The sequence below is a fragment of the Lissotriton vulgaris genome, chromosome 5 (genome assembly GCF_964263255.1).
Source record: "Lissotriton vulgaris chromosome 5, aLisVul1.2, whole genome shotgun sequence".
Taxonomy (NCBI): domain Eukaryota; kingdom Metazoa; phylum Chordata; class Amphibia; order Caudata; family Salamandridae; genus Lissotriton; species Lissotriton vulgaris.
Window position 1 is genome coordinate 1,032,907,006 of NC_141693.1, and position 15,326 is coordinate 1,032,922,331.

Here is a 15,326-nt window from a genome sequence, read left to right on the forward strand (position 1 = left end):
AATATAGGCAGGTGCTTGCCCGTAGATTGCCTTATGGGCCGTGCATAAGCTTTTAAACTCTGCCCTTTGCCTAATAGGAAGCCAGTGAAGGCTCTGTAACAAAGGAGAGGCGTGGGATCTTCTTGGGAGACTGAAGATAAGTCGTGCAGCATCGTTCAGAACAACCTGCAGTCTATTGGTCAAATTTTTCGGTAGACCAAAGTAAAGAGCGTTCCCGTAGTCCAGCCTCGAGATGATTGTAGCAGAAACTACTGTGCGAAGCATGGACGGGGAGAGAAGAGGAACTAACTTGCGCAATTGTCTAATTAGACCAGTACAAGTCCCCACAACGGAGGAAATCTGGCTGGCCATTGATAGTTCGCAGTCAATCTTAATTCCAAGACTTTTCACCTTGTCACATGGTGTTGGGGTGGGACCCAATTCTTGAGGCCAATATAGATCATTCCATGGGGAACTTATAGTCGAGACCACTAGAACCTCAGTTTTTTCAGGATTAATTTTCAACAGATTTGCCGTCATTCAGCTAACTGCAAATCTGAGAATATTATGTGCGTAATTCTGCACGGAGACCGTGTCGTCTATGCTAAGTAGCAGCTGGGTGTCGTCTGCGTAATTAAATACGCGGCAACCCATGTTTACCAGGGAGTTAATCAATGGTTGTAAATAAAGATTAAACAATACTGGGGATAGTGCGGAGCCCTGTGAGACTCCGCACATCAGGTTACCCACCTCCGATAAACTATCCCCCAGCTGAATCCGCTGTGTCCTTCCCAACAGGAAGGACTGAAGCCACTGAAAGGCTGTGTCCCGAATCCCGAAATTGGCCAGCCTATCCAAGATCAGGGTACGGCTGACAGTATCGAACGCCGCTGAAAGATCTAAAAGTACCAGGGCGCTCAGTTTTTTACTGTCAGCCATCCCCCTAAGCTCATCCAGCACCGAGAGCATCACCAACTCGGTGCTGTGGTGTGCACGAAACCCCGCCTGGCGTTCCTGGAGGAGATGGTAAGACTCCAGAGACGAGGCCAGGGACTTCAGCACGTGTTGTTCAAGAATTTTGGACAAGAACAGGAGTTGGGAAATAGGCCGATAGTTTTTCAAGATGGTAGGGTCGGCTCCTGGCTTCTTTATCAGAGGCTTCACACGGGCTTCCTTGAAACTGGCTGGTACCATCCCTGTTTCCAATGAGTTGTTCAGGAGGGAGGTAATGTGGTCTTCTAAAATAGGACGTGCCAAACGAAAGACACTAGGGGGGCATGGATCTGCCGGGGAGCCTGATTTAGTTTTGCTCATAAGTTGCTCAAGACTCATCGGATCTATCAATGGGAACTTTGAAATAAGGACTTCCGAAGGAGTCTGGACGTCCTGTGGCATGATATATCCAGACACTGTACTCTGCCTAATATCAGAGAGGATAGTGTCTACCTTCTCCAGAAAGTAGTCTTGAAACATATTACAGCTAATTGTTGTTTCAGTATTTTCAGGTTTTTTGCTCAACTCTGTTAATATTTTGAATGTTTCTTTCTGAACATTCTCAGCCTGGTTTATACGGATTTCATAATAGTTTGCTTTAGTAGCCAGAATGAGTTTTTTTATATGCGTTGAGCACGTTTTTATACTGCTCTTGATCCCCTTCATCTTTTGTTTTCCTCCAGCTTCTTTCTGCATGACGAAGCTTCTTTTTATGTTCTCTCAATGACGATGTAAACCATGGTCCCCCCCTTCCTGCTCCTTTAACGGTTTGTAGCCTCTCCGGTGCGATATGATCAACCGCTTTCCTCAGACTACACACTATATCCCTATAATCTTGATCTAAATTGCCATTAAGGGCCATTGGTTGAACAAATTCCAAGAGAGTGTCCGTTAAAGTTTGTGAATCAACTTTCCTCCATTGACGGACTTTCTTCATTTTAGGGGGTGGTTATGTCAACTTTACATCAATAGGGATATCACAATAGACCAAGTGGTGGTCCGACCAGATGCAAGGTAAGATATCCAAAAGAGCCACCTTAGGATCTAAGGTCCAGATAAGATCAAGGATATGTCCCTTTATGTGTGTAGGAGCTTTTACCAACTGCTTAAAGCCCAGTGTGGACATGGTTGTGTCTAAGAATCGGGCTACCGGCTCCTTATGAGCCTTGTCCCAATGTAAATTAAAATCGCCGGTTACCACCACCTTTTTATATCTTGAACAAATGTCAGATATAGTAGACATAAATAGATCATTGAAGGCTGAGGTAGAATTGGATGGACGGTAAACTGTGAGGATCACAAGATACAGATCATCAAACATAATTTTTACTCCAAGAATGTCTGCTAAATCCACTGTTTCTGCCAGTATTTTAACTACTGTGAAGGATTTTTAAAACAAAATTGCTACTCCCCCCCCCCCCCCCCTCGAGCATTGTCGGCACGATTGTGCCATACTACATCATACTCATTCGGAAGAGCGGCTATAATGTCTGGCAGTGAGTTGTCCCCGAGCCAAGTCTCGGTGAGAGTTAGGACATCAATATCTTCATCCTGAAGCAGGGAGAATATTTCTAGATTGTGTTTGTGCAGTGACCTTGTATTTAAACAGGTCAATTTCAGAGAGCATGAATGGGGTTTGGCCGAACCAATAGATGATCTGGCAATGGACATCTCATCTAGTTTCGTCATCGGGGCTGAAACCAGAGACTGTCCCTCTCTAGCAAGCTTAATTAGGAATAAATTAACGAGGGTGAATACTAGCCTGCTCATCAAGATACTAAACACTCAGCAAAACAGTAAGTGTGTCTTGAGAGCACAAACAAATGGATGTGGATGCACAACCAACAATCTAAAATACCATATAATACTTTCTCACCTCAGAAATATATTATACACTTGCTTGCTTCATTTTTGAGCAGCCCTTTATCGTATATATTCACACAGGAGATTGTTTCTGCAGACCATAAACAATGCACTTATTGTATACTTTGGGATAAGCCCTATATGGCTAACCTGGAATTGAAAATGCCTCACCCGAATGACAAATTAAAAGAAAACCAATCACAAACGAACTTTGAAAGCTCTAAAATCGTTTTTTTTCACTGCTGTGTTACTCATACAAACAAACAACATAATGATAGGAGAGGAAAAGTGGTGTGAACAGCAGATACCATTCAAAACAGCATCGTTCTTTGGTTATTCTCATGAGCTACATCTATAAACATGGTGTGAAATATAGCAAAGAAGGAAAGAGGTTAGCATTGCTGGAAAAATCTAATAAAGATTGTAAACAGAAAACAATCACAAAACGTTAAGTGAAATGTTAACCTCATAAGTGCTGCGCCCAGTCCAACGGCCGACGGCACCACTACCTCGGGAGTGCTGCCGTCGGCCGTTGGACGTTCCAACTGCACCTGCGCAATGGAACGTTCAGCACTGGAGCTGGACGTTCCATAGCTGCTAAGGTGTTACAAAGTGGTGACAGCGATTGTATCAAACTAGAGCCTCCGTGATGTGTTTCAAGACAATGGGAGCCCAGAGCATGTACGTCACAGCAGTGAAATATGGCAGCAGAGCATCCTGTGCATGCTGGAACGCAGCCCTGGCACCTCCAGTCATGGCACATCCACTGCATGTACAGTCCTAAAGCCCTGCAGCGAGCACACTACTCTGATCACGAGGCGAGCCACAGCACAAAATAGAAAACGCGTTGACAATGCCAATATTCTTGGCGTTCTTACTAGGCCATAGAGAGTAGCAACAAAACAAATCCTGCTGCAGTGCAAAACAATGACAAAAGGGATCGCGTTGTGTATATCCTGCATGGAAGAGACAAATAAAAAAATTGATGACAGTGCACTTTTTAAATGTAAAATAGTTCCTGGTGCATTGTAATAGGGGCGAAGGGACAGCTAATAAAAAGATGAGACTCATGTGAGCTAATTCAAGATTCAATTGCCAAGGTCTTGTGACACTAGTTGAAATTTCCCACTAAAAAGAAGGCAATGGCTGAAGGAGATTAAATAAAAGTCCCTTAGAATAAGCATGGAAACAGTGTTTGGTATAAATGGTGTAAAGGCTATTCAGACAACACATTTAGTAATATTTGACTCAGGAATTATTATAATTATTATTATGTTTTTATGAAATTATGATTGCTGTACAATATTTGTGTTATTGTATTTTACTTAATTGCTTATATGTTTTGCATGTTTCTACATGCCTTTTTTTATAAAATTATTATGATTGATTTCTTTGTGTGAATTCTGTCTAATAATAAACAAACTGTCTTTACTACGGAAGTGGATCGTTGTGTCTTAACACTATTATGTGGGCAAGTGTTTTTTATGACCGCCTGGGTTGATACCTACACAGTAAAGGCCATTCATTACACGTCAAACCTAAGAAGTAGAACAAGGACTTGCTTAACTTAACCTATCTGCATTGAATGTCTCCGCTCACAAAATAGAAAAGCATAAACTTGCATAAAATAAATTACAACCAAAAAGCTGATCATCCAAGTGTCCTCTCTTTGGTGTCTTTACAATCTATTTGTTCCAAAATGTAACTAAAAAATAACTCATATTAGTGATAGCATGCAAAAACAAAAAAAGGGTATTTATGCTTATATGTATATATTATATTGCTGAATTTCCACCCCTTCTTTGCCAAAAGAATGTATATTGTCAACCTAGCTAAAAATTGGACTTCTTAATCTGTATCAGGTGTAAAAGTGTCTTCCTGGTGAGGGCCTTATCTATATTTCAATGCTAGATAGATATAGTCACTTCTCTGGATGAAATGTATGTTCAGTAAAGTAAGAAATGCTTGGAGTGGTTACAGGCCACCGTAATCAGCATGCATACATAAATGACAACACTTTGTGAAAGGTGGCTCCATTGTATCTTTTATTCCTTCGTCTTTGTTGGATTAATTAGCCGTCAAAAAAAAAGAAGTCCAATCCCACCTGTTTATAATGCCATTTTTTTTTACTCCAAGTGCCCTTTTTGAAAACAACAGAAGGAAAGCACTACGAGCACAAGAAAGACGCTGGCAACAAATACTCACTCATGCTCTATTACTCAATCTGTTCTTGAGAATAAAGACTAGCAAAATTATATACGTAAAACAGAGGGTGATGGAGCACTCAACTGTTCTAAGAAACAGTGAGATCAAAAGAAAAGAGTTTACAGATTCTTTTGCAAGCAACATTCAGGAAATTAAAGAGGTCGCAGTTGCTTCCACTCCTTGAAACTACCCATCATCTCACCTGCCCAGATCTGAAAAAAGACCACTACAAGGGTGCTCAAAGTTGCACCAATATCTCTAGTTAACCTCCAAAAACGTCCAAACCTGAAATTTGCAACTAAAACGGTTGAGCTTCTAAGCAGACACCAATCAGGATGCTAAGGTCTTAAGTGTTATCAGGACATATGTACCACGTGTTTAAGACCATCAACACCTATCTGCAGGAAGGATAATTCACAACCACTTCAAAATTGCCAAGATCGCCCTTTCGATAACATTAAACAAAAATATACATATTTCCAAAAGACAAACAACTACCACCACATCACTGACGTTTCCTTCTAGACAAAGATCATTGGAATTGGTTTATCCTTGCAAGTTACCAGTCAAATTTCAAGAAACACCTAAATTCAACCCTCAGCAAACTGTGGACAACTCAATTTTCATCTTGGACGCAGCCTGGCACCTCACAACAGTAATAATCCTCCAGCCTGCATTTAACTCTGTGGACAACTGAAAACTCATTAATACCCTATAAAACTGAATTCACTTTTATAACAATATACCCCTGCTGGAACAACCGATCTTAGCAAATCATAATTGTCAGTTCCAAATCCTTATAGATCGTTCTGTTCTGCTGACTTTAGTTCCTAACGCACCATCCTTACAAGCATAAACTCTTATCTTTCCGCCAAGACTACACTTAATATGTGGCCATCTCAATTCGTCGAGATAAAACGATACTCAAAGCAAAAGCTCTTTTCATAATCTTTTGACCATTACTACACATGCATGCAACTGAATGGGACTTGGTGTCCTATCGCTTTTTAATACTGAACTGTCAGAAAACAAAATTACTTTGCCAAACTCCCTTCCTCTGTCACGATTCAGAGTTAAGTATCAGCCCGGTGCAGAGGGAGTTTCTCTGGATCAAAATGTGTACGAGAAAGTAACTGGTTTAGGTGCTGGACAGTACACTCCATGCTTAAATTACATGTTAAGAAAAAAAGGAAAGGACTACAATAACAATGCTGTGTACTAATAGCACATTAAAGACTGCAAAATGCAGCACAGTATCTAACTGTGGCCGGCTGGACTAATGACCTATCAGGCCTTCAGAATATTGACTCGCCACCTTAAAACTGTTCAGCATGTTACCACTAGACTGATCTCTGCCATTTGTAATTTCATGGGACTACTTCATAGTACCCTTTAATCAACTGACAATCCTTCACCATCATCTAGTGCGAGTCACGTGGTTGAACCTGCACAGAAGGATCCCAATGCCCTCTAAGTACTTTCTGTCCTAAACCAGTTAATTGTCCTTCCATCCAGATAAAGCTACGGTCTCTGTGAGCCATACTATATTGAGATTCTCTTTAAAGAGTTCTCACCACAATTTCTATAATATCACATGGCTCTCAACATGCCTTCTGGACCCAGCAGCCTCTACACTCCCAACAGGGAGTTACCTTCGACTTTTGAATTTGGAAAGCTGGCACCTTTGTAAGCGTAATTACATGGGGCACCCATGTAATTACAGCACACATGAGTGTCATTGTTCTGTGGTAGCACAGGTAAGGAGCAAGGCTCACTCACTATACTCGTGTAGGTCCCGAACCCTTAGGTATGGGTTCTGGGGCCTTTTATTTGCGTCATCACCAGGGACGGCCACTCCCACTCTAGACGAACACCAACTCTAGACGAACACCAATAAACATAACATTCCTCCTTTATCTTAAATAAATCCAAAAAAGAGAAACAAAGAAATAAAACAAAGAAGAAAGAAACAATAAAAATAAAAAAATGGAGAAAAAACACAGAACACCACGCACGTGGATATAGGTTCCAGAACTTCAAATCAGCATGAAATCAGCACAAAGTCCTTCAGACATGAAGAAGCTGCAGGACATGGCCAGAGATGGTATCTCCCAGTCCCGCGCCGACCATCACACTCCCAGACTTCATCTTCCCTGGTGGGTGCTGACTGCCATTGTGGACTTCCTGAGATAACACATCTGACACTGGGAAAGTCACAGTCTCAGGATTTCCAGCAGAAACCACACTTTGTGCTACAGGTAAGACATCTTCATCGGGAGTTTCCGGAGACAAAAGGACATAATCAGATTCAGCCCCCTCCCATATGTTAAAAGGTGTTTCTGTCCATTGGCTTCCAGGACTGAGGTACACTTTAAAACAGGATACATTCCTGGTGATGGTCTACCCTGACTTCTGGGCCGTGACCATTGTCCCTTTCACTGCTTGAATTATCCAAGGATCTAACTCAAAAGGAAGTGTGAATTGGCCCCGGGATGACGGGTTTTAACCAGCATCACCAACAGAGAAAGACTTTATCTTGGCACGCTGAATAGGAAACATATGGTCATTCTGGGCCTGCCACTGGTCAGTCTCACCCAACATGAACCTGCAATTTCGACGATTGGTCCACCAGAGGTACAATGTCACTCATGTCCCTGTTAATACAGAGTGAGACCGGACTCTCTTGAGTTGTTGAATGAGGTGTGAGTCGATACTCCCTCAAGAATGTACATAACTCACATTCCATGTTCCTGCCACGGGCTTGCGCTATTCGGAGTACTTTATTCAGTGTGCGCATAAAGTGCTCCACCTCCCCATTAGCTTGGGGCCAACGAGGGGTAATGTTCCGATGCTGAACACCCCGGGACAGTAAATACTCTTAAAATTCGTCGGCAGTTGTTCTATGGTAGCACAGGTAAGGAGCAGGACTCAATCACTATATCTCTGTGGATCGCGAACCCTTCGGAATGGGTTCCAGGGCCTTTAATTTGCGTCATCACCAGGGACGGCCAATCCCACTCTAGGCCAACACCAATAAACATAACAGTCATGTTCACTGCTATTATCCAGAACACAAAAAGTCATTCTGAGGTGTGTTACTGAAGAATGATTTGCTTGGCCTATCCTGTATGGAGAGTGGTAAAAAACGAGTGCCTTGCACGCCTACACTGAGTGTACTTGGTGTTGGATTCACGCTTTACAATAGCCATAATAACACCTAAAGGCAGGCCAGTGTGCAGCAGCGTGCTGTTCATGTGATCCAGCCTCAGACATTTATCTGAAGGTGTGCTGCGCACCTTCTCTGCAGGTCGTTGGCTAGACGCATCCTTGGAGCCGGTCCTGGTGTCAAGTGGGGCCACCAGGGGAAGGAATCCGCCAATTTTTCACCTGTTGACTTTGGCGCGGCAGCATACTTGGGAACATAACCCAGCTACGTAGTGCTTGAGAGAGCTCGTGGTATGAGCTGTTGGCAGGCCCAGCAGAACCCGATGCCCTGAAGAAATCCCGGAGACCTGACCCAAGCGTCACGGGGATCGGCGATTGTGAAAGGCTCGTGCACTTGAGGCGGCGCTTCACGCCCACTCCACTTCATTGGAACGGATTAAACTTAACCGGGAGGAAGAACAACATGGCGAAAGAATAACACGGCAAAAGCCTGAAAGAGCTTTGTTTTCTTTGCGAGCCTAGGTTTGCAGCGGACGCTTTCCCACGTTGCCAACGCGCAGTGAACACACGAGGGCCGAGGAAACCTGGAAAGCACAGCAGGTACATGGAGTGTGGTTAAACGGTCAGCTCACTGGCCGAACCAACTGCTCCAAAAATGAGGTTTAAGGGAACACAACCCGATTTATCCGCGTCATATCAGGAGATAACAAGATTTCCACTTAACTAACATGTTCTGGTTATTTTAGGTGCACACATACATTCATTCATGTTCCTCAGAAAGCTTAAACAAAAACTGCTCAGGAAGTAATTGTTTTGCGCCTGTAATTTGCCTTTTGAATAATATCTATCTAGTAAAAGGAGACCTAATGAATTACACTAAATAACTCACAACGCACTTAACACAAGGGAAAAGCTACTGACGTTTGCTAAATATTGTAGAATGTGTGGTAGAAGGATCTCTACAGAACGGGCTTTGCAGTGTACATGTCAGCAACTGAGAAGTGAGTATGCGTTTCCCAACAGTGCCACCTTTAGGTAATGTATTCTGTTGCAATCCTGGAGCGGCATGGTTGCCATGCACCTTCTTGCAAGAGATGAAAGAATTGAACAGTGCCCTCTCTTAGAAAACTAGAATAAAGACTAGCTGTGCACACATCGTGGCAGTGCCACAAAGCTATTGTAGATTCTACAAATAATATTAAATCCACACTTAGATTTGGAAAAGGACACACTGCACTAGAAAATGTATTTTCGGTGAAGATGACCTCAACCTATTTATGTTCTATGAAAACATGTAGGTGATTCTTCATTCTTCATTTGTGAAATATATGTTTTGCTACTACCAAATGTGACGACAGTGTTGCTATATTGTACGTCCTGTTTTAGTCACTTACGCAACTTATTCTTTCAAAGCAGTTGTTGAAGGGATTTAAGGTTTGGAAAGAAAACAGCAATTCGAAGCAGTATAAATACTGACATATGCGGCACAGTAATAATAGTGGGCACAGTACTGGTAGGCCGCAAACACGAGTACAAGTACGTCCCTATGTTTACATTTGTGGTGTTATAGTATTGGATACAGCGCTTTTCGCCTCCTATGCAGTAGGAAGAGCATTTTCAGGCATGCAGACATAAGGCTTTCATGACTGTGCTTCAATCCCATCAGTCCAGCCCTAGTATTTGAGACTGGCAGCTTGCTGCAAATGGAATCCATTTCTTCTCACAAACCCATGCACTTAAACTCGCCGAGTTCTGCACCCTTTATTGTGTCCCAATAAAGGGACACAGCTCAGGTGGGGCGCAGCCCTGGTCGAGCCTAGACAACTACCAATTCAATGGAGTACCCTGTCTAGCACCCGAGGGTCAGGGTAAGTGCTTTGTCAATTTAGGCCCTGCTACCCCTAAAAAAATCCAACAATGGTTTATGTCTAAAAGTGTATTAATACCATCCTCGCCGAAGGCTCAAATCTTTTAGGCAATGAGTGAGTGGCACCTCATCGCTTTTTCTCCTATCAACTCTCTTTGTAACACTAGACTCAAGGCAATGAGTGACTGGCACCCCATCGCTTTTTCTCCTATCAACTCTCTTTGTAACACTGGACTCAGCAGCTAAATGTATCAACTAGTCAAAGGAAGCTGCAAGACTTGCTTATCCCCACACTTCCTCTTGGGCAATACTCTGAAAATACAGAAGCACCAGGACAGAGAATAAACTGTTACTTGTCCAGAGATAGAAGCAATACGTCAAATATTCATTGGCCAAAGATATCAGCCATCACCTCGCTCAACTGACTTATTTCTCGTTTACTGCAGACAGTAGAGCTAACCCGCCATCGTTATAGACAGCTCAACTATGCTTGTTCTGCTGATGTGCCCTTGGCAAGTGTATGCCTGAATGCCCGATTATGTGTCTTAGAGTGGAGCATCTTGAAGTGGAGTGTCACAGAGTAGAGTGGCCTAGAGTAAAGTGCCATAGAGTAGGGAGGTAGTTAGTGCAGTACAGTTTCATGGAGTAGAGTAGAGTGTCCTTGAGTGCTGTGGTGTAGTGTTGTGGCATAGAGTGGAGTGTAGGGGCGCAGAGTGGAGTTGCATAGAGTACCATGGACAAGTGTAATGTAGAGTAGAAGGGTATAGAGTGGTGGAGCATAGAGTGGAGTAAAGTGTCGTAGAGTGCTGTACAGTATGCTGTAGAGTGGAGTAGCGTGAAGTGGTGTAGAGTGGAGTAGACTGGCGTAGAGAGGAGAGGCAAAGAGTGAGTGTCAGAGTGGAGTGTCATTGAGTGACAGAGTGAAGGAAAGTGCATAGAGCGGAGTAAAGTGGCGTAGAGTGGACTGTTATAGAATGAGTAGAGTGTCATAGAGTGGAGTAAAGTAGAGTGGATGGGTGTAAAGTGAGGTGGTACGGAGTGGAGTAATGTGTAATGGGATGGAGTGCCGTAAAGTAGAATGGAGTGGTGTAGCATGGAGTGGCAAAGTGGAGTGGGTAGAGTGGAGTAAAAAGTCGTAGAGTGTACTGCCACATCGTAGAGAGGCATCTCATAGAGTACAGTGGCGTGGCGAGTCACAGAGTGTTGTACAGTGTATTGGAGCAGAGTGGAGTACAGCGTCGTAGAGTGAAGCATGCACAGTGTGGTTGTGCACTGCCATTACAGATAACACATTTTCAATTGAAATGAACATTACATTTGCATAGACATACAGTTTTACTGATAAAAGTATACAGACAACACTATTAAAATATTTGTTTCATCACACTTCAGAATTGCAAAATGTGCTACATAGGTTGTTTCCTAATTCTCATATATTTTGAAAGATTTGCATAGTTTACATACATTTAGGTTTTGTTGTGTGCTAGAACAAAAATAACACCCTACAGTCTTTCCTCCCACATGGGTACCCAGCAGGATTGTCACCTAAATTCTCTCACTTTAAAGCCAGAGAAACAAAAGTAAACACCAAGCTTTCTCGGGAGACAGAGCCTGACATTCGACCTCTGTCTTTAAATGCACAGCAAATGTGAGAAGAGAAGAAAAAAACATTAGATGCCTGGTTTCAGAAAGTGAGCACTCGCGGAAGAATACTAGGAACGCTGGTGAACATGCCGTATTCCACAGGAGGGAGAAAGACATGCTGGACAGTCGAAAACAAATAAAGGCAGCAAATAGAAAGCAAGCAAATGTGAGTTACAAACCACAAAGACAATGGTAAACAATGGGCGGAATGTGTCTATGCAAACCAGACAGCTGTGCTGTCTCGTAGGCAATTGAGGAAATTAGACATTTTCTGAACAACGTTTCATTTTTTTTTGCCTGTAGTTGATATGGAATTGTTGTAAATGTGTCCAAGTTGGTGTGTGCAAACAACAAATAGGTATGGCCATTCAACCAGGCTGATGCTGTTCGATCTTTTCAAGGATACAATTTCGGTAACCTTTCATACCCATAAGTGAACACTTTCCCCTGCATGGTTCAGGAGCATTTAATGCACTGCAACTTTTTTTCAATACACTGCTTTAAAACGAGAGCAGCTTCTCAGATGCCAGCATTAATACAATAAAAATAAAAACATTACAAGTACACAATAACAAACTTTGCCATCATTTAGCGCATTAAAATGCATTAAACGTGTTAGCCAGCACTATGCTGTGTTGTAAAACTACAAAGTGCACTTACTTTTTGTTAGAAGTTCGTATGGTGCAGCAGCGTTCAGTCTGGTCTACTGTGACGCTATACACGTCTTTGGGGTATGGCAGGTTACGAACTCTCCACTGGAAACTAGCCTTTGTGTCCTTCCTTATGAAGATGGGCTAAAGACACAGAAAAAAAACTTTTTTAACTTTCCAGGATAAACTAGAAAATATTGGTCATATTCCGTGCAGTTCTTCATGTTTTCCATAACAGAGACGATACATACACAGAGGAATTTTTCAATTACTCTGTAGTTGAATTTCTTGGTTTTAATAGCATCAAGTGTGAGAATGAAACATTAATTTTTTGAAGGCTGCTTGAAGTGCCTCATTCGGGCATCTGTCCACCTTGGAGGCCTTGTTGGCACATTAATTGTGTAGATGTCTAGAACAGGAGACCTCAGCCAACTATATTAAAAAAAACGAAACAAAAAAATATTTGAATCCCTTCTAAGCTGAGTGTACCCCACAGAAGTACACTTCCGGTCTAAAACACAGAAACGCTACCAATCACTCTCTAACCACGTTTAATTGCGTCATTGGTTGAACAGGTCCCATTTCAGCATTTGCCTGCAATAAACACACGAGAGAAATATTCCTGATGAACAGAAAAACAGGTGCAATGTTATTGCAAGCCTGTAGGTAGCAACTATTACCATTCCAAAAGTAAGCGCAAACAATGCATCTGTGTGCAGGAGAAATGATAAGGTAATGGATATAGCTGGGCTAAGTCCAGAATGTGAAGCTGATTGTATGTTCACCTTCAGGGAGTGTTTAGTATGTATGTTTGAGTGATTAGGAAGATTACAATAGGACAGTGGTCTACTTAAAGTGAAGAGCCTGAAAGGGGAAGGTGCTTGGGGCATCTTGGGCCAGCCACATTCGCTTGGGAAAAATAGGAGGATTTCCCTTTTGGGAGGACCCGAAGCCTGGTCAGAAAAAAGGTAAAATATGGTGGCTCTGTTGAAATGGGTAAAACTACTAGCAATGTAGAGGCTTCACAACTTCTATAATGAGGGCACTCTGCTCAGCCTGGATGCTAAGGTGAAGACCTCAAGCGGGGTGAGAATAAAATCTGCGACATCAAACTTGGCAGACTGGACCCCAGGAGATGCTAGAAAGCAAAGGTGAGATGCCAGACTTTCTTCTATGATGTAACAACAATCTGGAAACATTTTAAGGTAGAAATTCAAAGGTTGCTCTAATACTGCACTTCATAAAAACTCTAACATCTCATCAATGCCTAACCTGCCTCCTTTCCTCCCTCGTACTCCCCCAGCATTGATATATTGGCGCACCCTCTCTTCATCACTACCTGACCATTATCTACTCCCCCTATCTTACTGACTTACGTCCCCTTAGTTGTACAGTGCACCATTGCGGTCTAGCTAGGTAATGCTATAATTATCTTGTCACAAAGTCGCGCTTCATATGTAAGGCTGTATCTTCTGACCAATTACTGCTTATATTTTTAACAGGGAGATTGGTATTTACAAATTCCTCTCACTTTCCAGTCAGAGAAAGAAAAATAAAGTGAATTATGTTACAATCTTGCTAAGGTACAGGAAGTGTGAAAGCAAAAGATGTAGGATGTCATTTCTTTGACAGCACACAACAAAGGGCCTCATTACGATGTTGGGCTGAGTTTCCTCCGCTCAACATTGCCTCCGTCAAGGGACCTACCGAAAGACCGGGTTGTTGGTCCCGACTGACTAATTAGGATGCGACCAAACACGGTTTGGTCGCATGCCTATACTTTACAATGGGAGCATGTAGTCCGGCCGGAATACATGCTCCCCTTGTAAAATAGGAGGAGCAGTGCATCCCTGCAACCTGTGGCAGGCACCTTGAGGGATCAACAGGGGGCACCATAGGTGACCCCACAGCCTCCAACTGGAGCGGGGGCCCCCATGGGGGCCCTGTTGGGGCCCAAAAGAAGAGTTCTAACAGCCTTTCTGTGTCGGAAAGGCCGGCACAGTAAGGCTGTCGAAATCAGACATCGTAATCCCTAGGGCGGAAGAGCCGCCTTTGGGATTACGGACAGCATTCTGACTAGCGGATGGAAGCCAGTCTGAATGACCCACTCGGATTCCTTTCCGACCGCCTCTATTGTATCATTACGATGCAGTCAGAAAGGCTCTGACCGATGGTCGGAGCCCTTTCCGACAGCAACGTAATCGAGCCCAAAATGTAACAAGCATTTACAATGCAATGGTCTCGGCCTTGTTAAAGTTAGAGCTATTGGCATTGCTCAGGACATTATTTTTATTTATGTTTTTGTTTTTAAAACATAAATAAATGGCATTGTCATTTACCATGCCAATAGCTTAATCGCTCGCAAATGCGAGACCTATTGCATTTGCACCCACAGAGTCATTCACATAGAGCCACCCACACAGAGCCACCCACACACACAGAGCCACACGCACCCACACACACAGAGCCACACGCACCCACACACACACAGAGCCCCACACACACACACCTCTCTGCCCAGTAACGCCCTAGGGAACAGAGGCACAAACAAGCACTGGATGCAGGCTGTCATTGCGCATGATGTATATAGTTCACGCACCTGCAACGGAGGAGCATAACACAAGTATGCTCTGTTTAATGACAGCTAGGACTCAAATGTCGCGGGCTAGAAAAGTTATGTAAAGAGTTTGGCGAGCCACCGCGCCAAATGAATGGACATTCTACCCCTGTTTGTGCTCAAGATGAATACCTAGACATTTTTTCAAATATGACATTGTTTACATTAAATTGAATAGAGCACAATTTACATTCGCTCCTGTTTTGCCCAGAAGTTACCATCAGGTTTCAACTGGTGGTAATTTCCTGCACACAAGAATATAACCAGCGGGGCAGCACTCTCTGCTAAACACATATTTTTAGCTGTTAATTATATCGACCACGCCTCTTTGAGAAACCCTTAC

The 15,326-nt window shown here is 43.0% G+C and overlaps 1 protein-coding gene across 1 annotated transcript in view; it reads right to left on the reverse strand.

Moving 5' to 3' along the window:
- Positions 1–15,326, reverse strand: part of DPCD (deleted in primary ciliary dyskinesia homolog (mouse)) — a 131,289-nt gene that overhangs the window by 34,824 nt on the left and 81,139 nt on the right. Inside the window, exon 4 of the mRNA XM_086922664.1 lies at positions 12,377–12,510. Coding sequence (XP_086778790.1) covers positions 12,377–12,510 — 134 coding nt within the window. The remainder of the gene's footprint in view (positions 1–12,376; positions 12,511–15,326) is intronic.